This window comes from Lynx canadensis, chromosome B2, assembly GCF_007474595.2.
Source record: "Lynx canadensis isolate LIC74 chromosome B2, mLynCan4.pri.v2, whole genome shotgun sequence".
NCBI lineage: Eukaryota > Metazoa > Chordata > Mammalia > Carnivora > Felidae > Lynx > Lynx canadensis.
Window position 1 is genome coordinate 28,170,707 of NC_044307.1, and position 25,709 is coordinate 28,196,415.

At 35.7% G+C, this 25,709-nt stretch overlaps 1 protein-coding gene across 3 annotated transcripts in view; it reads left to right on the top strand.

Moving 5' to 3' along the window:
• EXOC2 (exocyst complex component 2) overlaps nucleotides 1-25,709 on the top strand; it is a 285,414-nt gene that overhangs the window by 95,942 nt on the left and 163,763 nt on the right. For 2 of the 3 annotated variants that reach the window (XM_030314969.1, XM_030314970.1), the window contains exons 8-11: nucleotides 9,888-10,033; nucleotides 10,168-10,249; nucleotides 11,004-11,106; nucleotides 16,739-16,857. In XM_030314969.1, the coding sequence (XP_030170829.1) occupies nucleotides 9,888-10,033; nucleotides 10,168-10,249; nucleotides 11,004-11,106; nucleotides 16,739-16,857 (450 nt within the window). The remainder of the gene's footprint in view (nucleotides 1-9,887; nucleotides 10,034-10,167; nucleotides 10,250-11,003; nucleotides 11,107-16,738; nucleotides 16,858-25,709) is intronic. The other variant, XM_030314971.1, reaches the window with a different exon arrangement.

The following is a 25,709-nucleotide window of genomic DNA, read 5'->3' on the forward strand; positions in this document are numbered from 1 at the left end:
GAATGTAGGTTAAAATCACTTCTATGATCTGTGGTCTCAAGAGTCAGTGCCATGAAAAGGACCAAATAAGAGAAATTATTCTCTTCAAAATAAGAGAAAGTATAATGTTTAAATAAACATACTTGAAATTATGAGACAGTCTTAGAATTATATGTCAAGTTTTTATAGATGACAGAACCTGGCACAGTTAATTTTTTTTTTTCATTATTAAGGTTATAAGATCAATAGGGATATAGTTTGGTTAGTGTACAGTGCCATAGTGACTTTTCTTGCTATCTTTTCTTTTCAACTTTATTGAGATATAATTGACAGATAGCATTGTGTAAATAAATATAAGGTGTTACCTCATGTTGATTTTTTATTTTTATTTTGCTTTTAATTTACATCCAAATTAGTTGGCATATAGTGCAACAATGATTTCAGGCGTAGACTCCTTAATGCCCCTTACCCATTTAGCCCATCCCCTCTCCCACAACTCCTCCAGTAACCCTCTGTTTGTTCTCCATATTTAAGAGTCTCTTATGTTTTGTTCCCCTCCGTTTTTATATTATTTTTGTTTCCCTTCTCTTATGTTCATCTGTTTTGTCTCTTAACGTCCTCATATGAGTGAAGTCATATATTTGTCTTTCTCTGACTGACTAATTTCGCATAGCATAATACCCTCCAGTTCCATCCATGTAGTTGCAAATGGCAAGATTTCACTCTTTTTGATTGCCGAGTAATACTCCATTGTATATATATACACCACATCTTCTGTATCCCTTCATCCATCGATGGACATTTGGGCTCTTTCCATACTTTGGCTATTGTTGATAGTGCTGCTATAAACATAGGGGTGCATGTGTCCCTTTGAAACAGCACATCTGTATCCCTTGGATAAATGCCTAGTAGTGCAATTGCTGGGTCGTAGGGTAGTTCTATTTTTATTTTTTTGAGGAACCTCCATACTGTTTTCCAGAGTGGCTATACCAGCCTGCATTCCCACCAGCAGTGCAAAAGAGATCCTCTTTCTCCACAGCCTCGGCAACATCTGTTGTTGCCTGAGTTGTTACTGTTAGCCATTCTGACAGTTGTGAGGTGTATCTCATTGTGGTTTTGATTTGTATTACCCTGATGATGAGTGATGTTGAGCATTTTTTCATGTGTCGGTTGGCGATCTGGATGTCTTCTTTGGAGAAGTCTCAATTCATGTCTTTTGCCCATTTCTTCACTGGATTATTTGTTTTTTGGGTGTTGAGTTGGATAAGTTCTTTATAGATTTTGGATACTAACCCTTTATCTGATATGTCATTTGCAAATATCTTCTCCCATTCTGTCAGTAGCCTTTTAGTTTTGCCGATTGTTTCCTTTGCCGTGCAGAAGCTTTTTATTTTGATGAGGTCCCAATAGTTCATTTTGGCTTTTGCTTCCCTTGCCTCTGGAGACGTGTTCAGTAAGAAGTTGCTGCGGCCAAGGTCAAAGAGGTTTTTGCCTGCTGTCTCCTTGAGGATTTTAATGGCTTCCTGTCTTACATTTAGGTCTTTCATCCAGTTTGATTTTATTTTGTGTATGGTGTAAGAAAGTGGTCCAAGTTCATTCTTCTGCATGTCGCTGTCCAGTTTTCCCAGCACCATTTGCTGAAGAAACTGTCTTTATTCCATTGGATATCCTTTCCTGCTTTGTCAAAGATTAGTTGGCCATACGTTTGTGGGTCCATTTCTGGGTTCTCTATTCTGTTCCATTGATCTGAGTGTCTGTTCTTGTGCCAGTACCATACTGTCTTGATGATTACAGCTTTGTAGTATAGCTTGAGGTCTGGGATTATGATACCCCCTGCTTTGGTTTTCTTTTTCAAGATTACTTTGGCTATTCGGGGTCTTTACTGGTTCCATACAAATTTTAGGATTGTTTGTTGTAGCTCTGTGAAGAATGCTGGTGTTGTTTTGAAAGGGATTAAATTGAATATGTAGATTGCTTTGGGTAGTATTTACATTTTAACAATATTTGTTCTTCCTGTCCAGGAGTGTGGAATCTTTTTCTGTTTTTTTTTTGTGTCTTCTCCAGTTTCCTTCATAAGTTTTCTATAGTTTTCAGTGTATAGATTTTTCACCTCTTTTTTTTTTTTCAGATTTATTCCTGAGTATTTTATCGGTTTTGGTGCAGTTGTAAATGGGATCAATTCCTTGATTTCTCTTTCTGTTGCTTCATTGTTGGTGACTAGGAATGCAGCTGATTTCTGTGCATTGATTTTATATTCTGCAACTTTGCTGAATTCATGAATCAATGCTAGCAGATTTTTGGTGGAATCTTTTGGGTTTTCCATAGAGAGTATCATGTCATCTGCGAAGAGTGAATGTTTGACCTCCTCCTGGCTGATTTGGATGCCTTTTATTTCTGTTTTGTCTGATTGCAGAGGCTAAGACTTCCAATACTATGTTGAGTAACAGTGGCGAGAGTGGACATCCCTGTCTTCTTCCTGACCTTAGGGGGAAAGCTCTCAGGTTTTCCCCATTGAGGATGATATTAGCATTGTGTCCTTTATATAGGGCTTATGATCTCAAGGTATGATCCTTCTATCCCTACTTTCTTGAGGGTTTTTATCAAGAAAGGATGCTGTATTTTGTCTAATGCTTTCTCTGCATCTATTGAGAGGATCATATGGTTCTTGTCCTATATTTTATTGATCTGATGAATCACGTTAATTGTTTTGCAGATATTGAACCAGCCCCACATCTCAGGTATAAATCCCACTTGGTCGTGGGGAATACGTTTTTTAATGTATTGTTGGATTTGGTTGGCTAATATCCTGTTGAGGATTTTTGCATCCATGTTCATCAAGGAAATTGGTTTATAGTTCTCCTTTTTAGTGGGGTCTCTTTCTGGTTTTGGAATCAAGGTACTGCTGGCCTCATAGATAGAGTTTGGAAGTTTTCCTTCCATTTCTATTTTGGAACAGCTTCAAGAGAGTAGGTGTTTAAATGTTTGGTAGAATTCCCCTGGAAAGCCATCTGCTCTTGGACTCTTGTTTTTTTGGGAGATTTTTGATTTTCAGTTTGATTTGTTTACGGGTTGTGGGTCTGTTCAAATTTTCTATTTTTTCCTGTTTCAGTTTGGTAGTATATATGTTTCTAAGAATTTGTCCATTTCCAGATTGCCCATTTTATTGGCATATAATTGCTCATAATATTCTCTTATTATTATTTTTATTTGTGCTGTGTTGGTTTTGTTGTCTACTCTTTCATTCTTTATTTTATTTACTGGGTCCTTTCCTTTTTCTTTTTGATCAAACTGGCTACTGGTTTATCAATTTTGTTAATTCCTTCAGAGAACCCGCTTCTTGTTTCATTGATCTGTTCCACTGTTTTTTTTTGGTTTAAATAGCATTATTTTCTCCTCTAATCTTTTTATTTCCTGTCTTCTGCTGGTTTTGGGTTTTATTTGCTGTTCTTTTTCCAGCTCCTTAAGGCATAAGGTTAGGTTGTGTATCTGAGATCATTTTTCCTTCTTTAGGAAGGCCTGGATTGCTATATACTTTCCTCTTGTGACCACCTTTGCTGCATCCCAGAGGTTTTGGATTGTGGTGTTATCATTTCATTGGCTTCTGTATACTTTTTAATTTCCTCTTTAGCTTCTTGGTTGGCCCATTCATTCTTTAGTAGGATGTTCTTTAGTCTCCAAGTATTTGTTACCTTTCCAAATTTTTTGTGGTTGATTTCGAGTTTTTTAGTGTTGTGGTCTGAAATTATGCACGGTATGATCTCGATTTTTTGTACTTCCTGAGGTCTGATTTGTGTTCCAGTATGTGGTCTATTCTGGAGAATGTTCCACGTGCACTGTAGAAGAATGTGTATTCTGCTGCTTTAGGATGAAATGTTCTGAATATATCTGTTAAGTCCATCTGGTCCAGTGTGTCATTCAAAGCCATTGTTTCCTTGTTGATTTTTTTGATAAGATGATCTGTCCATTGCTGGGAGTGGGGTGTTGAAGTCTCCTACTATTATGGTATTACTATCAATGAGTTTCTTTATGTTTGTGGTTAATTAATGTATATGTTTGGGTCCAGCACATTGGGGGTATAAATGTTTACAATTGTTAGGTCTTCTTGTTAGATAGACCCCTTAGTTATGATGTAATGCCCTTCTTCATCTCTTGATACAGTCTTTATTTTAAAGTCTAGATTGTCTGATATAAGTATGGCTACTCTGGCTTTCTTTTGTTGACCATTAGCATGATAGATGGTTCTTCATCCCCTTACTTTCAATGTGAAGGTGTCTTTAGGTCTAAAGTGGGTCTCTTGTAAACATCATATAGATGGATCTTGTTTTCTTATCAATTTTGTTACCCTATGTGTTTTGATTGGAGCATTGAGTCCATTGACGTTTAGAGTGAGTACTAAAAGATATGAATTTATTGCCATTTTGATGCTTGTAGAGTTGGAGTTTCTGGTGGTGTTCTCTGGTCCTTTCTAATCCTTGTTGCTTTTGGTGTTTATTTATTTATTTATTTTTGTATTTGTTTATTAATTTTTTCATCTTTTCTCCCCTAAGAAAGTCCCCCTTAAAATTTCTTGCAGGGCTGGTTTAGTGGTCACAAACTCATTTAATTTTTGTTTGTCTGGGAAACTTTTTATCTCTCCTTCTGTTTTGAATGACAGACTTACTGGATAAAGAATTCTTGGCTGCATATTTTTCTGATTGAGCACATTGAATATATCCTGCCACTCCTTTCTGGACTGCCAAGTTTCTGTGGATGGGTCTGCTGCAAACCTGATCTGTTTCCCTTATAGTTTAAAGACTTTTTGTCCCTTGCTGCTTTGATGATTCTCTCCTTGCCTCAGTATTTTGTGAATTTGACTATGATATGCCTTGTTGATGATTGGTTTTTGTTGAATGTAATGGGAGTCCTGTGTGCTTCCTGGATTTTGATGTTTGTGTCTCTCCCTAGGTTAGGGATGTTTTTCGCTATGACTTGCTCACATAACCCTTCTACCCCTGTTTCTCTCTCTTCCTTTTCTGGGACCCCTATGATTCTGATGTCCTCTCATGATTGCTCTAGTTGTTAAATTGTGCTCTTTTGCCTTAATCTCCCTCTTGTTTTCTGCTTCATTATTCTCCACAAGTTTGTCCTCTATATTGTGATTCTCTGTTCTGCCTCATCCATCCTTGCTGCTGCAGCATCCATTTGAGATTGCAGCTCCGTTATAGCATTTTTTATTTCATCCTGACTAGCTTTTACTTCTTTTATCTTCGCAGAAAGGGATTCTAATCTGTTTTTGACTCCAGCTAATATTCTTATTACTGTGATTCTAAATTCTGGTTCAGACATATTACTTTTATCTGTGTTGGTTAAGTTCCTGGCTGTCATTCCTTCTGCTCTTTCTTTTGGAGTGAATTCCTTCGTTTCATCATTTTGAAGGGAGAAAAGGAATTAATGAGGTAGAATAAATTAAAATTAAAATAAAATAAAAAATTAAAAACAAACACACACACACACACACACACACACTCACACAAATCAAATAAATGATGCTAGATCCTAGGTGTGTTTTGGTCTGGGTGTTGAAAGTGGCTTGATAGACTAGAGAAAAGGGGGGGAAAAAAGAAATCGTTTGAGATTTTGAAAAAATTAATACACTGATGTAGACTAAAATGAAATGATGGAAGTAAACTAGAATTTGAAAAAATTCACACAAAAGTAAAAAATATAGTAAAAAAAAGACAAATATTTTTAATAAAAATTGAAAGTAAAAATGAATTTTTTTCTTTTTCTGTATTCATGAAAAAGAAAAGAAATGAAAAAGAGAAAAAGGAAGGGAAGGAAGGAATGAACGAAAGAAAGAAAGGACGAAAGAAACAAAGGAAGAAAATTGAATAGTTGGACCAGCTTACAGACTGAAATATGACTGCAATTACTTCGTTTCCCCCTAGAAGTCAAACTCTGAAGTGTTTTATAGTCCATAAGCTAAGCAGGTCGTGAGACTTGTGTTCTTGAAGAGTGAGGTTGGCCCAGTTGGTCAGGGCTTAGTGTTAATGGCTCCATTCTCCTCTAGATGGCAGTGCTAGCATATTGGGGTGGATTGTTGTGGTGCTTGTAGGTGCGTATGCGCATGCGCAGGAGAGGTGAAAATGGTGTCACCCAGCTACCCAGTCTCTAGTATTGGAACTCTGTTCTCCACAATCAGCAATTGTGCATCCGTCCTTTATCTTCAGCTTCCATCCACTCCCACTTCCACACTGTCCGTGACCAAGCCCCAGGCACCACCTCCCTCCCCAGTTTTGTCTCAGATGTGGCTGCCTTCCCCGGCCCCCCCACTTCTAAGGAAATGTGGCATCGACCTGCACTGCCCGTCTGCAGAGGGTTTCATCGAGCAATGGCCAGGTGCTGGCTGCACCCAGGAACGTTTGTGGCACCATGCTGTTGCCAATGCCTAGACACTGTGGCCATGTGCCAGTCCACCCCAGAAAAAGTTTGTGAGAGAGTGTAACAGCAGTGCCTCAGGGATTATGGAAAATCACAACACACATATGGTACCAGGCTTCACCCCCAACGACCTTGTTTCAGTACTAGCGAATGTGGCCGTTCTCTCGGGTCTCCTGGGCCCAGGTGGCCTCACAGCCTCCACCAAATATCCTTCCAGCAGTGGAACTGCTTCTCCCTGTGTGGCCCAAGAACCTCCTGGACCCCACTCTGTTCCTGGGGATTTGCTCTTTCCACCAGAGCACCACCAGGTATCGAGCTGCAGAGTTTCAGACTCTGTGCTCCCCCTGTTTACCGTCTTAATGGAATTTAAACCCTCTCATTTCTCCTTTCCCCTTTCTCCCTTTTTAGTTCAGTCCCTGTGGCTGTCTCCAATTTTCCACTTTCTCTCCAGCTGCTTTTGGAGAGGGGTGCTTTTCCCATATTCCGCCCCCCCATCTCCATCCTCTCTCCATGGCTTTTCTCTCCCCAAGTTCCCCTCTCCACGCCCCATACCTGCTGAATTCTATGGTTCAGGTTGTGCAGATTGTTGTGTTAATCTTCAGATCAGTTTTCTAGGTGTGCAGGATGGTTGAATGTTAGTTTGGCTGTATTTCATGGTCGTGAGACACACAAAAAATTCCCATGCTGTTCTGCCATCTTGGCTCCTCTCCATGTTGATTTGATATACATGTACATGTATCTTGCAACATGATTACCACCTTAGCATTAGCTAACACCTCTGTCACGTCACATAATTCCATTTCTTTTTTGTGATGAGAATGTTTGAAATTTAATCTAAGCAGTTTTCAAGCATATGATATATAATGTTAACTATATTCATCTTAGAATATAGAATATTAGAATGTGTTCATCTTCTTACTGGAAATTTGTACCCTTTATCAACATCTCCCTCTTCCCCCCCACCCTCCAGCCTCTGGTAACCACTATTTCTGTCTTCGTATCTATGACTTAAGTTTTTGTTTTGTTTTGTTTTGTTTTTTAAGATTCCATATATGAGTGATACCATGTAGTATTTGTCTGTCTCTATCTGACTTATTTCACTTAAGGATGATACCCTAAAGGTCCATCCATGTTCTTCTATCTTACAATGAGGAATATTTTACTGCTATTGTCAACATGACTATGATAGTGGCAGCCGCAGTGCCATTACAACAGGCTTGCTCTTGGTGCTTGGGATGCATCTGTAACTGAGACGAACATAGTCACAGTCCAGTGAGTTGGAGTTAAGACACCCCTTGTGGGGAGAAATGACCAACTTACAGGTCTAGAGTTGCCCAGGGCTGGTATTTGTAAGATCAGGGTTGGTTCTGCAAACTATAAGACCTAAGTCATGTTTTTCACTACAATATAGCTCATTTAGTTTTGTTTTGTGGGTACACACTGGATGTTAAAACCCCTGCTAGCTGTCTTAAAATTGGGTGTTCTCGGTGTGAGAAGGTGGAGTGAAGATGTGGATGGATTGGTATGTGGGGGAAATTGTTCTTGGGAGACTTGACGGATGTCTAACTGATGGTTTATCTGCAGTGCCACTTCATGTGTGAACAGCACCGCTGAGTTTAGTGGTTTCGTTTTTCTTGTTAGTAGCCCTAGAGAATGAAGACATTAAAATACATTTTGTGAGCTTTTGGTGATTTTATCTGCTCACAGAAATCTTAGTTTCATTGCTTTCATTTTTTATTACTGATAGAATCATTCAGTTATCAAAGAGTTATGAACTCCCCAAATTTTATTGTGTATGCAGTAAAATTCACAATATAATAACAGTTTATGGATAAAAGTTATGTTTTTAATTAAAATTATGATTTCTCTATGCACATATTAAAATTCTCCATATCTGCCTTTCTGTACAAATCGTAATTTTATAGTCTAATTTCTGCCTATTAAATTTTCACTATAAAAGACTTAATGATAAGTGAATTTTTTACTTGTACTTGTTTTCATACTTTTTAGAGGAGTTAAAATTATTAGTTGGTATTTTTTTGTTACCTTTAAAATACAATGAGTAAAACCTAATTTTGAGCTTTTATAGCTTTGTGCCAAATTCTTTTATTGTACACACGCACAAAAAAGTGCTTGGGAATTTAGTATCCACAGCCTACCGATTAGTAATCAGCCTTTTAAAACTATTCGGTCACATTGATGTATCTTTTCATTTATGAAGCCTCAGATCACAAAGTTTATATTTTTAAATGATAAATACTTAATAATAATTGTCTTTGAAGAAAAATGTTTTAACCTTTAATCAGATTTCAAATATTCATTTAGCCACCATTATGTGGTTTGATGGGAACAAGGGAATATATTTTTTTCTCATGTTACAGAAATTTAGCATTCTGCATTAAAAGCATGTGGGGAAAATGGCTATATTGACAAAGTTTTTATATAAGGTCTTTAAAATTTCAACAGAATTTCAACATTATTTAGATAAAACAATTATGTTACAAAGACAACTTTTAACGTGATCAGGCCACCCACAGTGTGGACTAAAGAATATGGCATGCAAGCCACCCAGTGAGACTGAGGTCATTTTTTCATCTTTGCTTAAAGTATAGTCAGTAGACCAGATAATGTAGAAACTTTTTATGAGCAGCGATCAAATAGCCAAAAACAGTTACTCTTTTTCTCCCCTTTCTTTGTGGTTAATTAGAAATAATTCAGAAGTTGAAAAAGTTAAACTATTTTTGTACATAGTAAATTTTGCTTTAGATAAGCAACTCTGTCATTATAGTGATTTGTATAGTTGGAAGTTAATATATGTGTATATTATATATATGTGTATTTGTATAGTTGGAAGTTAATATATGTGTATATTATATACACATAATGTCCAGTTTGTGTATAATTTGAATTAGCTGATTTAAGAAGCAAGTATTCATTAATGATATGTTAAAATTTGTCATTTAAATTGCTTATGTAATTTTTGTGCCTGTTGCATGAACAGAAGATAATTTTACCAAGAAATAGGATTAGTTCTAAAATACTTCTTTTGAACAACTTTCCTGAAAGATATTTTTATTGTTTTATTACCATATAATGCAGATATTAAATCCAGAGAATTTATCTAGTATAGTACCTAGTATCTAGTATGCCCATGCATGTGCATGTGTGTGTATATGTGTGTTTTAACCTATTATCTGAACTAATGAAATAATCTAAGGACCCATAATTGCTATAAAATTTGGAAGAATAGCTAAAATAAATGTAGGTTCACATCAGCAATTTTATTTGGGCCTGGTAAATATAGTTATTTTTAATATACAAAAGGATTTTGTAGGCAAAGTGGAAATGTATTTTAACAAACCATAAAAGATCTCCAATATAGCTAACTTTAAAAAAAGTCTGTTGAGTTTTAATGTAAAGCTATAATAGTAGCCTAACATGCCTAACATTTTGTTTTATCTAAGCTTCTTTTGGTCTTTCTAAAATAGGAGCAAGTAATACTGCGGACACATTATTTCAAGAAGTATTAGGTCGAAAGGACAAGGCAGATTCCACTAGAAATGCACTCAATGTGCTTCAGCGATTTAAGTTTCTCTTCAACCTTCCTCTAAATATTGAAAGGAATATCCAAAAGGTAGAGTACATATTTATGTACTCATGGTTATGATGTCATAAATTTTAAAGAGTTATTGAGATAGTTTTTTATCGTAACCAAATGTGTTCATGCTACTTTACTGACAGTCTCCAAAATGTTTCTTTATTTTAAAGGGTGATTATGATGTGGTTATTAATGATTATGAAAAGGCCAAGTCACTCTTTGGGAAAACGGAGGTGCAGGTTTTCAAGAAATGTAAGATTTGTTTATTACTTTTAGATCTTCTACTTTACTTTTACAGGAAGAATGTAGAATGCATTCTGCAGAGAAAGTTATTTGAATTTTAATTTTTGTTATATGGTACTCTTTTTAAAATGTAAAACAGTTGCTTCAAAAATAAAATGGCTTTTCTTACCAAGATGTAGCAAAGATAAACAACCGCAGCTATAGGATAAGTTAGTCTTGTACATTCTGTGCTGCTTGTTAATCATAATGCTATTAAAAAAATCTTTTTTACTGGAAAGAATCAATTACAGATACTTTATAGAGATGGAAACTTAGTTTTAATCTTCTCTTTTCAGAAAAAACATTATGTTTATGAATTCTAACCTTAAAGTGAACTAACACAATTTTTGAAATTATCTCTAATACAAGAGTTATAAAAAGTAAGAAAAGCCTAAAATGTCCTATGGTAATGCCTTATCAACTAGGAGAAATATCATAGGGCTTTATTAAATTTCTAAATGAAATCCATAAGGACTCAGAAAACTTAATTTCATTTTTTTATTGTGGTAAATTTACATGCAATGAAATGTACAAACCTTACTTACATATTACAGGTCAGTGAGTTTGACAAAATGCTCACACCCATATAACCCACACCCAGCAAGTTTCCTTGTGCCTCTTTTTAGTCAACCCCTATCCCCCAAGGCAATCACTGTTCTACTTGCCATAATTTGATTTTAAGTCTCCATTTTCTAATCTTATATGTTCTTTCCTTTTTAAATAGATTATGCTGAAGTAGAAACACGGATTGAAACTTTAAGAGAATTACTTCTGGATAAATTGCTTGAGACACCATCAACTTTACATGACCAAAAACGTTACATAAGGTAAACCTTTTGCAAGAATTTTGACAAATCACATGTACCTTATAGTACTAGATACATCATTTGGGGGAAATTAGGAGACTGATGAAATGGTGAAAGGGAAGATAAATAGAAATTTAGTGGTATCCAGTATAGGACACCAAAATTCTTTTGTATACTAACAAATTTGGGAGTATTCAGGGCAAGAAAATTCTGCTTGTTTGGGGAAAGGGAAAGTGGCCTCATTGTTTAGTCATTTCTTCCTCCTGCTCAATAAGGATTTACCTAACCTAGCCGGACAGTGTGGGTGTTGCACTCTGTGGGCACCCAGAGATCACAGGCAGGGGGCTTTTTGTCTGGTTTAGAGCACAACACTGTCACATTCTGGGTGGGAAATTCTTCATGCCACAAGAGTGGGCTGTGGCTCAGTGGTATAGAAAATTCTGAAAGGTTTTAGTATTGAGAAGAAAAAATAAATAAATTTTAAAAATTGCAGGAATATGAAAAGTGATGGATACCACAGGGTATGATGAGAAGAAGGCCTTAGAAGGAAGCATTATAGCAGGGTGGTAACTGGCTGTTCCCTTTCGGTGACTTACTTGCATTCTGTTTTCAGTTTCTTGATCTGAGATGACATGATAACACAATCTATGTCTTAGGGAAGTTATAAAGATAATCTAAGAATGCATTTAAGGATTTAATACAGCACCTGGCACATAAGCAGTAAATATATTACATACATATGTAATGTTTATACCAGGACTTGGAGATAAAGCATATGTTGCAAACTTTTTATATCTATGATTTAAAAGTATTAACTTTTTTTTTTGAATGTGGCCTTTATTCTCAGAATAAGCTACTTTCCAAACTTAATGCCCTCTCTCTTTAATTAGTGAAGTTTATGGAGTATTCAGTACTTATAAAATAATAGATTGACTATATATATTTATGCATTTGGCTGTTGTTACCATATGACCATTGAACATGATTTCCAGGTATGAAAAGAAGGTCTGGCCTGAAAGCTGCTGTGTTTGCAATGGTGGTGGGGACAATGATCCACACTCAAGACTTGCATTCTTGGTGATTCAGTAGAATAGTAGCAACATGAGCCTTTGTCATTATCAGCACATTTGTGTTACTAAAGAAGAAAGGGAGAGGAGGCTTTAGCAGGGGAGTAGAGAGTACTAACATTGATTACTGCCACTACCTGGAGTCTGTAGTACCCCTGGGCATCATGCTAGATGCACTATGTATATAAATTCTAATCCTGATAGTTACCTTGTGGAGGCATTTGTCTGATACCCGTTGTATATAGATCAGGAAATTGAACCTCAGACTTCATTCTTGCTCAGTGCACACGGCTAGCAGTAGGATTCCTCTGTTTGTCTGATTTCAAAGCTTATCTTTGCTTTTCTCTAAGCTGTCTTCATATAGGAAAGGATGTATTTGGGGGATTTTTCTGGCTTGTAGAATAATGGAAATCTAAAGCTAGAAATAAACTATATATATGTTAGTTCTCCATCTGCTTTTTTTTTTTTTTTTTTTCCTTTACATGTAAAGAAAAGCTCCAGGAAGGTTAATCCTCTTGTCCAGGGATATACAGCTGGTTAGTGTCTTGTTGTCTGTGTTCCACCATGCTACTTAATTTTGCTTTGTATTTATATTTATGCTATTAAATTTGCCAATAGTAATATATTAAACCTTATTGAATGTACAGTGTCTTTATATAGTGAATTCCCATTTATATACATAATGTGTAGTTCTTGTAACTAGTTAATCTATTGAATATTATTTTAAAGATGGTAGGTGTTAAAAAAGATTTTTTCTAAATGGCCTGTTTAGGTGCTTTTTTTCCTGTCATTTAAAAGGGGAAAAGAATAAGAATGTTAACAAAAATGTCAAGTAGTTTACTTATTTTGTAATAATTATTTTTGATGCTTTGAGAAGACACTGAGCAATTAATCCTCCCCTTTTTAAATTAAGTTTTTAGTTATTAATAAATAGGAAAAATAACATCACAACCAGGTCAAGTATCTATTGGACTTTGGAATCTATGATGATAGGTACTGTGAACATCAGGAGGGGATGGAGAGGGCATGTCTTTATTAGTTCTCTTACATATTCGGAAGTTTTGCATGGTGTGATTAAAAATCAAATTACTTTTGTATTTCATTTTTGTTCACTATTTTGTATAATTAAAAACTTTTGATTATTTTCAGTCTTATTTTGTCTTGATTCTAGTAGCTTTAGTGAGAAGCAAAGTTATGTCATATATACTTCTTTCCATATGAATGTGGTCCTATTCCTGGTAATTGTTAAAAATCATGTTAGAATATGGCTAAAAATCTTAATTTTAAAATACTGAGGCTGTGCTCATAATTAACATTCTTTACCCCTCTAAAAAAGCTGTTGTGTTCTTTGATACACAGTTTTAGAAGAAATAGTAGTTAACATGTGGCATGTTTTAAACAACGATCTTTGAAATGAAATACAGTTGAGTGTTAAAACAGTGTGGGGGTTGGAGCACCAACCGTCTGCCCAGTCGAAAATCCATGTATAACTTGACTCCCCTGAAACTTAACTACTTACAGCCTAATGTTGACTGGAAGCCTTATCAGTGACATGAATAGCCGATTAACACATTTTGCATGTTATAGACTCTATTCTTACAATAAAATAAGCCAAAGAAAATGTTATTGAGAGAATCATAAGGAAGATAAAATACATTTATGGTACAGTACTTAAAAGATCTTTGTATAAGTGAACCTACACAGTTCAAACTTGTGTTTTCAAAGGTTAGTTGTACTTATTGTTTACTACTAAAAGAGAAGAAGAAATGTATTCAGTTAAGTCGTGTAAGCAAGGAAAAGCCTACCACAGATTATACTTTTGAACTGCAACACTGTAGAATTTATGAGAGAACACATTTATCTTTATATCACATTTAATGTAATACCCACTAATAAGATGCTGTAAAGGATTATTAGTAAATTTTGCAAGGACCTAGGCAACATACTAAAGGAGCTTATAATTTTAAAAGTTATTAAGCAAAAGAGCATATTGATTTCTCTTGCTGTATTGAGCTCTTGTAATGGACCCTTTGTATTCCTATCCAGTAGTTTAAAAATTAAAAGGAAGCAGCTTTCCTAAAAGAGTATTCCTATATTTACCACTGACACTAAATCTGAGGATGTTATATGAGTGAAAGTATTAGGAAAAAGTATTGTAGAAGTATTCGGAGGCAAAATAAACCTACCTAAGGAGAATGCTAAGACAAATTATCCCCAACAAGAAAGAATAAAATTATGTTTTTTGAAAAGAAATGACATAGTGTACTATTTGTCATTTTATATTCCAGATGAAAAAAGAGGAGAAAGCTTTGTGTGAGTGGAAGAACCAGATTATGTTGAAATATTTATGCCATACTAAATGTATTTTGTTAGATTGTAGTTTTATTTTTGGGTGCTGTTAATTGATTTGTGCCTTTCTCAACACAGACATAGCCTATTTGCAGTCTATAAATAGACGGTTAAGGAGAGGGAAAAGGGCCAGCTCTTCGGCTTACTTTGAAGCAGTGCTGTACAGTATGAGCTACATTGTTTAAAGGGCCCTTTTGCAGGATGATCCTAGGCTCTGCTCAGAGCCCAGGCTATCTGCATTAGCTTGTGAAGGTCAGGGTGGATAGTTCCTCAATGTGATTGATGTCAGATATCTCAACATTTTATTTATTGCTTATTACAAAATGTTTCTCCTCTGATTAGCTGCTAATTGAGATATCGGTGAGTTAGGAAATACCTAGTACTAGAGGAACATGGAAGAGAAGCATCTGGTGTATCCCTCAGTGATTAGGATAGAGTCACAGCTTGTAACCATTAATTAAAATTTATCATTGAACAAAATTCTTTAACCTCAAGACAATAGTTAGCTTATGGTTTAAAAATAATTTCAAGACAATAAATTCAGCTTTTGGAGTTGCTTTAATTGGATTTAACTTATTGCAGTAGTCCCCACCTTGTCTGCAGTTTCAGTTGCATGATTTCAGTTACCTGCAGTCAACTATGATCTGGAAGCATCATCCTTCTGAAGTGTACTCAGAAGGCCAGTAGTAGCTCAGTGCTACATCTCAGTGCCTACATACATCATTCCTCACACTTCATTTCCTCTTGTAGGCATTTTGTCATTTCACATCATCACAAGAAGGGTGAGTATAGTAAGATATTTTGAGAGAGAGCGACACTGCATTCACATAACTTTTATTATAGTATATTGTTATAATTGTCCTATTTTTATCAGTTATTGTTGTTAATCTTTTACTGTGCCCAGTTTATAAGTTAAACTTTGTCACATATATGACAAAACATACTATACATATAGGGTTCAGTACTGTCTGTGGTTTCAAGCATCCTACTCAGGGTCTTGGATCATATTCCCCCTTTGGATAAGGGGTGACTACTGTATGTTTATATATTTTGTGATAGCCGAGGGCCAAATCTGGAATTTGTCAGAAATTTTTCAAATGAAATGTATTTCAATTGTCATTCTGGGTTTGGATGTTTTATTGTACAAAGAAGATGTTAAATATTTGAAACTATTTAGAAACTAAGAAAAATGCCCATCTATACTACATTTTGTAGAGAAGTGTTTTCTCAAACAGTCATGAAAGTAGAGTTCAGACTTTGGAGGTTAAGTGTTTATTGTCACCGAATCTCTTCATGTAATAAAATAGCCTATTAGGATGTATAGAAAATGGTGTCACACTGCCATCTAGAGGCCATGTTTCAGAACAGAAAGGAATAAAAAAGCAATTGAAATCAAAAGAATATTCACTAGGTGTCCTCTGCTGGCTCCCACTTGTGTTTTCTATAATGGTTGAGAACTAAGTATGGAAACACTCTGTGAATTAAATATAAATATAAATTTAAGTTCTAAGGTTTTAGGATTATTGCAAGCTGTAAATTTGTCTTCTCAGTTGTTTTTGTATAAAGTCCTAATTTTTAAAAAATACAGTTTTATTGTTTATTTTTGCATGAAAAGAAATTTGAATATATTTCATTTAGAATGAACTATTAAAAGAGTTCCTGGGTGGCTCAGTTGGTTAAGCGTCCAAGGCTCTCAGGTCATGATTTTTGGCTCGTGGTTCGTGAGTTTGAGCCCCACTTGAGCTCTGTGCTGATGGTGCAGAGCCTGCTCGGGATTCTCTCTCTGCTCCTCTCTCTCTCTCACTCTCTCTCTCTCAATAAACAAACAAACAAACTTAAAAATTTTGAAGACTAATGTTAACAGGTGCTTTTACCATTTGATAAAATTTTAGGTTTTTTTTTTCTTTTTTTTTTTTTTTTTTGTGTTTATTTTTGAAAGCGAGCATGAACTGGGTAGGGTCAGAGAGAGAGAGAGAGAGAGGGAGACAGAGAATCCAAAGACAACTCCACTCTGTCAGTAGAGCCAGATGTGGCATGTGAACTCAAAAACTGTGAGATCATGACCTGAGCCAAAGTCAGATGCTTAACCGACTGAGCCATCTGGGCCCCCCTTATAAATTTTCAGGTTTTCTTAAAATAAGTAATGACTTAAAAGAAAAATGCTAGCTTTCCTTTTATCCTTATTAATGGCTGTACAGAGGAAGCCTACTTGGTTAAACTTGGCCTTGTTTTTTCAGGTACCTGTCTGACCTTCATGCACCAGGTGACCCTGCTTGGCAATGTATTGGTGCCCAACACAGATGGATCCTTCAGCTCATGCACAGCTGCAAAGAGGGCTATATACAAGATTTGAAAGGCAAGTCTGCTTCTCTTCTAGTGCATTATGCCATTCCTTATTGTCATGCCATTCCTTATTGTCAGTTTAATATTTGGAAATGCTTAATGATTAAGGGAATGATTAATTTTCTTGATATTTGTGCCTGGTTTTTGTTTTGTTTTGTTTTGGTTTTGGTTTTGCTCCTGGTTTAGCATTATACCTGAGTGATTAACAAAACGGGAGGGAAGGGAGAAAATTCTTGATTATGCCTATTTTTATGGTTGGCACCCAGTGTTGACAAAGGTTTGGTTTCGGGAATAGTTAAACTTTTATGGGAAGCAACATGTTATTGTAGAAATATTAGTCTTTAATAAATGGTAGGAGTCCACTCACTATTCATCAAATATACGTTGAGCTCCGCTGTGTGCCAAGTACTATGCCAAGTACAGATGGTGTTAAACTAACAACTAACTAAACTAACAGGGAAAGTAGAAAGGACTAGTAGAATACAGTGTTACTTTCTAAGGCTGGGAAGTTCCTAGTGCCATGGTAGTAGCACTTAAGAACAGCATTCAAATCAGAGTTTTGAGGTCACAGTGACATTCCAAAATCTGAAGGAAATAACACTTGTTTTGAGATCGGAATGATATATGTATGGGCCAGTTGAAATAGAGGAGGAGAAGAGGAAAGACCACTCCAGGAAGAAAAAACAGAATGTGCACAGGACTTCAAGCAAGAGATGGCCAGTGAATTCTCTGTGGCTGGAGCTTAGTGCACAATCAAAATGGCAAGAGTAGGGGACAGAGTTAGGAGGTGCCAAGGCTTATATGGACCTTGTTAGCCACTTCAAGGGGTTTGGACTTGATCTAGAGGACATTGGGCTGACAGTTACAGGTCTGAAGTCTGAAGCAGGGGAAAGACCCACTGAGACTTAGTATTTGAAAGACTCCTTTGGCTTCCATGTAGTGAATGGATGAGAGGGAGCAAGACTGAACAGCAAAGCTCGTTATGAGGCTGCTACATTGATTCAGGCATCTTGCCTCACATGGACGTGGTGGATATGGAGAAAGAGATACAAGAGGTGTTCAGAAACTGGAAGTGATAAGACTTGGTGATTGAAGAATGAGGAAGAAGAAGGGGTCAAAGGTGACTCCCAGATATCTGATTTCAACAGCTGGTTAGGACGATGGCACCATTGAGTTAGGGAGCATAGAAGAAAAAACTTATTTTTTTTCTTTTGTTTGGGAAGATTGATTTGGAGTTGTCTGACATACAAGGGAAGATATCCAATAGGTAGTTCGGATTTACAGAACAAGAGATTTGGATGTGATCTGTGTGTAGATGGTCCCTGGGAGTTGATGCATTCACCCAGGAAGAGTTAAAAAGGAGAAAATTTCAGGCAGAAATCTGGGACACAATATTTACAGGGCTGATAGAAGAGACAAAGAAGGAGTGGTCTGCTGGGGTAGGAGGAAAGCAGGGCGTTTAATGTCATGACATCACAGAGAAGTGATCAGCAAGTTGTTTTAAGATGAAGAATAAGATGGAAAGATGTCTTTTAGATTTAGCACTGAGGCTATTGTTGGTGACCTTGGTAAATGTAGTTTCAGTGGCATGAGATGCCAAATAGATTATATAAATGTAAAAATAAATGAGACATAGTGATACTTACATGGCAAGGTTTCCAGGAAGAATAAGTGAAGTAACATAAAAACAGTCCTGGAACAGAAGGAAGTATAATGGAGAGGTCACAATTATTTGTTTATAGCATCATTTTGTCATGAATTACTTGGCTTGGTTTTGAGTACTTCCCAGCTGTAATTTTGTTTTATTCTAGGTATTTAGGAAAACCCAGATATCTCTTTATTGATGCCACATGAAAATTCCTATTAATGTCATTAATTACTTTAAAGTTTTAGCAGGTAAAAATGACCTCAAATTATATACACAGTCTGTATGTAGTCTTTAGGGATATTTAAAAGGCCTTACACATTTGTTTATTGGGTGTACTTTATTAGCCAGAACTTTCAACATTGACTTCCCATCAGAATTCCCTGGATCTTTTTAAAGACTGTCAATTCCTGACCTCTACTTTATTCCTACTGATTATTTTAGAATCTCTAAGTCTAGGCATCAGTATTTTTTTTTAATGCTCTCAGATGATTCAGGAATAGCCTGGATTGAATCTGTGCACTACATGCTGTGCTAGGGACTGGAAGTACAGTGGTGAGCAAGGCGACATGGTCTCTGACCTCTTAGAGCTTGTAGCCTAGTGGGAGAGATATATATTTTTAAAAGCCACATATATAATTGTGAAAAACATCATAAAGTAGGGAGTATAAAATTCTACTTCAGTCTATTGAGGGGGAGGTCCAAGGAAGTTTTCTCAAGGAGATGATATTTCCATTGAGTCTAAATGATAAATATCAGTTATCCAGATAAAGAAGTGTAGAGTAGCCCAGATTCCTAGGAGGTGCTCAGTATTGTCACCCTATTCCCCAGTCCACTAAATGGTTAATAAGTAACAGTGATTAACATATATCTCCAGATTCAAAGAGGATATGTGGTCTAACTAAGGATTTTCCTACTTATAAGAGACATCTGATTGTGTAATTTGGTTATGAAAATATTTGAATTTTTGGGATATGTGTAATTTATAAAGACAACATGTAGACTATTTGAATTTTTTTTTTCAACGTTTATTTATTTTTGAGACAGAGAGAGACAGAGCATGAACGGGGGAGGGGCAGAGAGAGAGGGAGATACAGAATCGGAAGCAGGCTCCAGGCTCTGAGCCATCAGCCCAGAGCCTGACGCGGGGCTCGAACTCCCGGACCGCGAGATCGTGACCTGGCTGAAGTCGGACGCTTAACCGACTGCGCCACCCAGGCGCCCCAACATGTAGACTATTTGAAATTGGAAATGTACCATGAAATTTCACTTATCTGAACACCTAATAACACATATTGTTATGTCCATACCTGAAATATCTGATAACCAGTATTCCATTGCTAAAGGTCTGAATCTTTCTTTAAGATAAATGGAGACACACTTTTACCTGATGGATTCCTTTCCTGTCATCTTGATGTTATGTATCACCATATGTATTTATCTAGAACTGGTTAAAATCAGTATGTCTGAAAAAAAATGATAGCTTATGTGTAACTGGAGCTGTACCTTTTAAATTCACTGACCAAAGTTATTGCAGAACTTGCTCATCACTTGTACTCATGAAATAATGAAAAGAATGTACGTTAAATAGATCCATTTGTTAGTGATGAGCTCTACCTAAATTTATTTTCATAAGTTGGTCTTTTTGATTAGGAAGTAAAAACATAACAATTTATAACTTACTCCACAGATTTTATAACCATACAAGATAAATTTCCTAAATATATTATTAGTCACATATTTATAGGTTATATTTTAATTTTTCTCTTTCAAAAGAACATGCTTAACTGCACTCTTTTTTTTGAGAGACACAGCATGAGCCAGGGAAGGGCAGAGAGGGAGACAGACTCTGAAGCAGGTTCCAGGCTCTGAGCTGTCAGCACAGAGCCTGATGCAGGACTCAAACCCATGAATGACAAGATCATGACCTAAGTCGAAGTCGGTTGCTTAACTGACTGAGCCACCCAGGTGCCCCTTAACTGCCCTCTTTTATTGTCAGCAAATACGACTAATAAAAACAACATAGATAATCCTAACATGGAAGAGCCTTTTACTTGGAAAATTGATGTGTTCCTTGAGCTCATATCAGGATGAGTTTTTATGATTTTATTTGCAGAATTCCAAACATACTTAAAAGCAGAAAGTGTGATAAAATAACCTCCAGTGTACCTAACCTAGTTTCAGCAGTTATCAATTCATAGCCAGTCTTACTGTATCTGTACTCTTACCTGTTTTTTACCTCCCCTCACCCTGAATTATTTTTTTTTTTCAACGTTTATTTATTTTTTTGGGACAGAGAGAGACAGAGCATGAACGGGGGAGGGGCAGAGAGAGAAGGAGACACAGAATCGGAAACAGGCTCCAGGCTCTGAGCCATCAGCCCAGGGCCTGACGCGGGGCTCAAACTCACGGAACGCGAGATCGTGACCTGGCTGAAGTCGGACGCTCAACTGACTGCGCCACCCAGGCGCCCCCTGAATTATTTTTGAAGCAGGTCATATTCATTCATAATTATTTCAGTATGTAAGTTTCAGAGATAAAAATTCTTTTTAAAAACTGTAACCAAAACACCATTATGGTTACTTAAAAGTTATTAATAATTTCTTAATATCAAATATTTAGTCTTCAAAATTCAGAATCAGTTTGATGTATCTAAGTACACTGATACCCTACCTTTTTAACTTACACTCAATGCAAAGGCAAAGGACATGAAATGTGGCATAGATATAGACTGAACATGTGTTTCCTAAAATGGAAAAACTAGCCATTAGTAAAATATGGCCCACAGACCCGTTTCTGTTCTGGTTACTCTCATTAATGCATGTATATGTCATTGGACACATGTTAGCTCTTATATACACATAATACACATTTACTACATTCACACAGATGATGTAATCATATATAGTATAGGTGTATGTATGTGTGGATGTGTTTATATAAAATATATGTCTTAATTAGAAGTGTGCTGGGAATAAGCTGTTTGTTCATGATGTACTCTCAGTTGATATTTGAGTGTCTAAATATATAAGTGTAAGGTAGTATGGGGGAGGTCTCCTAAATATCATTTGGATTTTTTATTGGCTATCTTCTCATTGTTATGTCATTTTAGAAATGTAAAAAACCTGGGATAGTGTCTAGTTCAATTGATGACTTTATGTCTATTGTGCATGTGAAGGCGGTATCTCAGAGAGTGACAACCCAGCTTCCCCTTGTCCTGAATAGGGGTGGAAGTAGTGAGCAGTTCAGATTTCTCCCCATTCCACCAGACTCTACTCCTTCTGGACCAGTGAGGTAGGACAGCAGGTTCTCTGTATTCTATTGTAGGAGCAAATATTTCACCAAACAGGATTTCTGAACATGATGATCATGATGATGACAGTGCCTTTATTTCATCTGGCACTTCATTATGAAGTTTCATTGATTTTATTCAGGTATTCTCAGCATACTGTTTTCAAAATGAAACCTTATTGCATTCTAAATCTAAAGAATGAATTGTAAGTTCCTCTATTATAATATCTGTACTTTGACTTTTAACACTGGATAAGATAAATGGTTGTAATTGTTTAAACCCCTAGGCAAAGAACAGTAGTCAAGAACGGAGACAGTCCTGTGAAATAAAATACAATTTTAAATAGATAGACTATACGTATTTCAGACAGGAAAAGGTTTCTTAATGTCTTTTTAAGTTGGTCTTTATGCATTAATTTAAGAAATCTAACATATTTTTTTTTCAAGTCTTAAAGCCTTTCCATAGTGGTTTAAGGAAAAAAATGTTAATTATATTTAGTCTTGTGGTCTTCAGAGAAAATTTCATAAGCAAAGATGGTGATAGATTTTCAGAGACAGCAATCCTATATTAAAAAAGCCACCTTTTTCCAAGGATTCTTTTGTATAGCAGAGCTATTCTTTTGTTAGCAGAGCTAGGTCATAATACTGATATTCTTATGGACACTGCATTAGACCTTTCTCTGAATTCTTATTTTTATAGTAATAACATAGGCTGGACTTAGTGGATGGTGTCTTCCAGATTATAAACACACAGAACAAGAGATTACCATTGTACCTTAAACATGCTTTGACATTTATCCCCAAATATTCTTCATTGCTTTTCTATGACCTACCTCTATAGTGCAAATGTGACTTTTGGCTTTTCTAAGGGGAGACACAGGGGAAAAAATATAGGGAATAGGCATAAAGATTAATATTTTAAAAACTCATCCTAGCTTAAATACTAAAGGAAGAGTTTGATTGTTTTTTTTCCCCCCAGCCTAAACTGTTTACCCATTTTGCTACTGTTCCCCTGCATTCACAGCAGCTTTATGTCCTGAATTGTTGTACAGAAAACTTTTACCACCTTATAAGAAGTGTCATTCCTCTCTTAAAATTCCTGTGAAACAGGTCCAAAATTAGACTAAGTCTTCAGGTTTCCTGTCAGGAAAAGCCTTTGGTTAGCCCCCTACTGACATTCTCAAACAGGATTTTTGAAGGTAGCCTTCAAAGGTGTTTTTTTCTTTGTTCTGAAAATGAATTTAACTCTTAAAATATATGCTGGCGATATCTAATAACTCAAGGGGAAGGATATCAGCCTACTCATAGAGTAATTATTCCCTTCTTTCAGGTATGTATTTAATTAGGACTTCGCCCAAAGGACGTATTTGAGTATGGGCATAATCAGGGGCATTTAGAATAGGAGCAATAGCTTAAGTAAGCAGCAGATTCTTTAAAATAGTCACACAACAGAAGAAAATACATTTATATGTGGCTCAGGTTCTCTTTGAAAACTTTGAGATGATATGTCATACTTGAAAGGTTTATTCTGAATCATCACGGTGTGTATCTATTATGGAAGAAAAAGTATTAAGAATAGAGGCTGTGCTAAATATCTGCTCTTAATTTTTTCAAACACTGAGCAGATTATTGATTACTTGCTGAAATAAAAATATTTATGTTTATCTGATGATCTTAAGATATAAAAGGCTGTATTTTCCAGTTTATGAAATAACATGCATAGGGGCACCTGGGTAGCTCAGTTGGTTGAGCATCCCACTTTGGCTGAGGTTATGATCTTGCAATTCACGAGTTCGGGCCCTGTGTCAGTCTCTGTGCTGACAGCTCAGAGCCTGGAGCCTGTTTCAGATTCTGTGTCTCCCTGTCTCTCTGCCCCTCCCCCACTTGCACTCTGTCTCTCAAAAATAAATGTTAAAAATTTTTTTAATAAAAGAATTTTAAAAATAACATGCATAAAATATTTTTTAAAACTTATGTTCAATTTTCTAAATTTACAGAGTATAACTAAACTATTTTTCTTGATATTTAAAAAGTGCACCTATGAACTTTGTGTACATAATTTATACATGTGTATATGTGTGTGTATGTATACATACATATATATATGTATGTGTATGTATATGTGTGTATGTATACATATACATACACACTTTTAATTAGTGGAGTTAATAAATATAATTCTGGTATTTTTATAATGAAGGGTTAGGTAAATTTCCTGTACTCTTGATTAAATTGCAACCTCTATAGGGAATAGGCAGCAGATTAATCATATTTTCTATAGAACTACAAAAATATTTCCATAGTTAAAAGACAGTAAAAATGTGTCTTTTTATTATTATACATGCATTAAATGTTATATATTTAACAACATATATACATAACAATATATAGTAATATTGTTATACATATATTAAATATTTTAATAAAATTATAATTTTTTTAAGTTGTTACAATGAGGTTGTACCTAAGGATGGTTCTTTATGAAATTTATTTTCTGGAGATTTAAAAAATAATTTATTTCCTGAATTTTGATCATAACAGTATGAATCTAGAAAAATAGAAGTTTATTTAAAAAGAAAAAAAAGGGAAGGCACAACAGCAGCTACAGATAGAAGATTTTGATTTGATCTACCTGCTCTTCCTAAATCCCTTCTGATGTAGATTATACAACCCCAGCTTTATCTGTACCCTTGTTTTTTGTTGTTGTTGTTGTGACTAGAGGATTTTTTTAATTGGCTCTAGAAGATTAAATGCTTCTAATGGGATTTTAGTCATTTGCTTTGAGATTTATAAGCAACGAGGGATATATAGAATAAGGCAGATTCAAGAGAGAGAAGTAGAGGTACCAGTTTAGGACTGTTATAAAAAAAACTCTATTCAGCAACGTGGTGGTCTGATTTTCTTTTCCCCTTTGTCCTTTTTTACAGAAAGGGAAAAACCCAAGTGATGTTCAGGGTGCCATGAATTAGATTTACAAGGCATACTATTAGAAGTCATCCCTGTTGTTTGTCATAAGTGTAAGTTTATATAAGCAGTATTCACTACCTGAATGCAGATCAGCAGGTTTTTATATAATGACTGTAGATTTGTTTTTAAATCTAATTTGAAAAGAGAATTTTAGCTACCAAATTAAAATTAAGAGTAGTAATTAATACTAGCAATTTAAGTAGTGTTTTAAAGTCAGTAACTTAGGACTTGAGAATTTGATTTACTGTTTTGAATAACATAGCATTTGTTTGTAGATTTGCATAGTAAAATAACAGCTGTTAAACATCATAGGAAAGAGTTGGATTAAGTTCTTTTTACTTGTTTCTTCTATTTTATACTAGATTCCATTCACCTTACAATGAATGAGTGATCCATCTTTGTTAAGACAGGCCAATAAGGCTTATGTCAAAAGGACCTTTTTTTAAATTTGTTATCCTAGCAGCTGGTTCTTTTCTACTGTCTTGGCTTACTGTACATCTGGAAGAAGACATCTTGCAGCTGGGAGCCATTTCATGTCTAATTCATGTCCCCCTATCCTTAAGAGAGAAAAAAAATTTTGACAGTGCGTGTCAAGCACACATTGAATGCTAGCATTAACTGGTAATTTTAAAATATTCATTACAAATATTTTGTGTTATGTCATTTTGTAATAATTCTATTGCTTATATATTCTGAGCATGTTTTTTCTATTTAGATCTATAAAAAATTACAAAAAATATAGTACTTATTTATTTTTTTATTTAAATTTTTTTTTTTCAATGTTTATTTATTTTTTATTTTTGGGACAGAGAGAGACAGAGCATGAACGGGGGAGGGGCAGAGAGAGAGGGAGACACAGAATCGGAAACAGGCTTCAGGCTCTGAGCCATCAGCCCAGAGCCCGACGCGGGGCTCGAACTCACAGACCGCGAGATCGTGACCTGGCTGAAGTCGGACGCTTA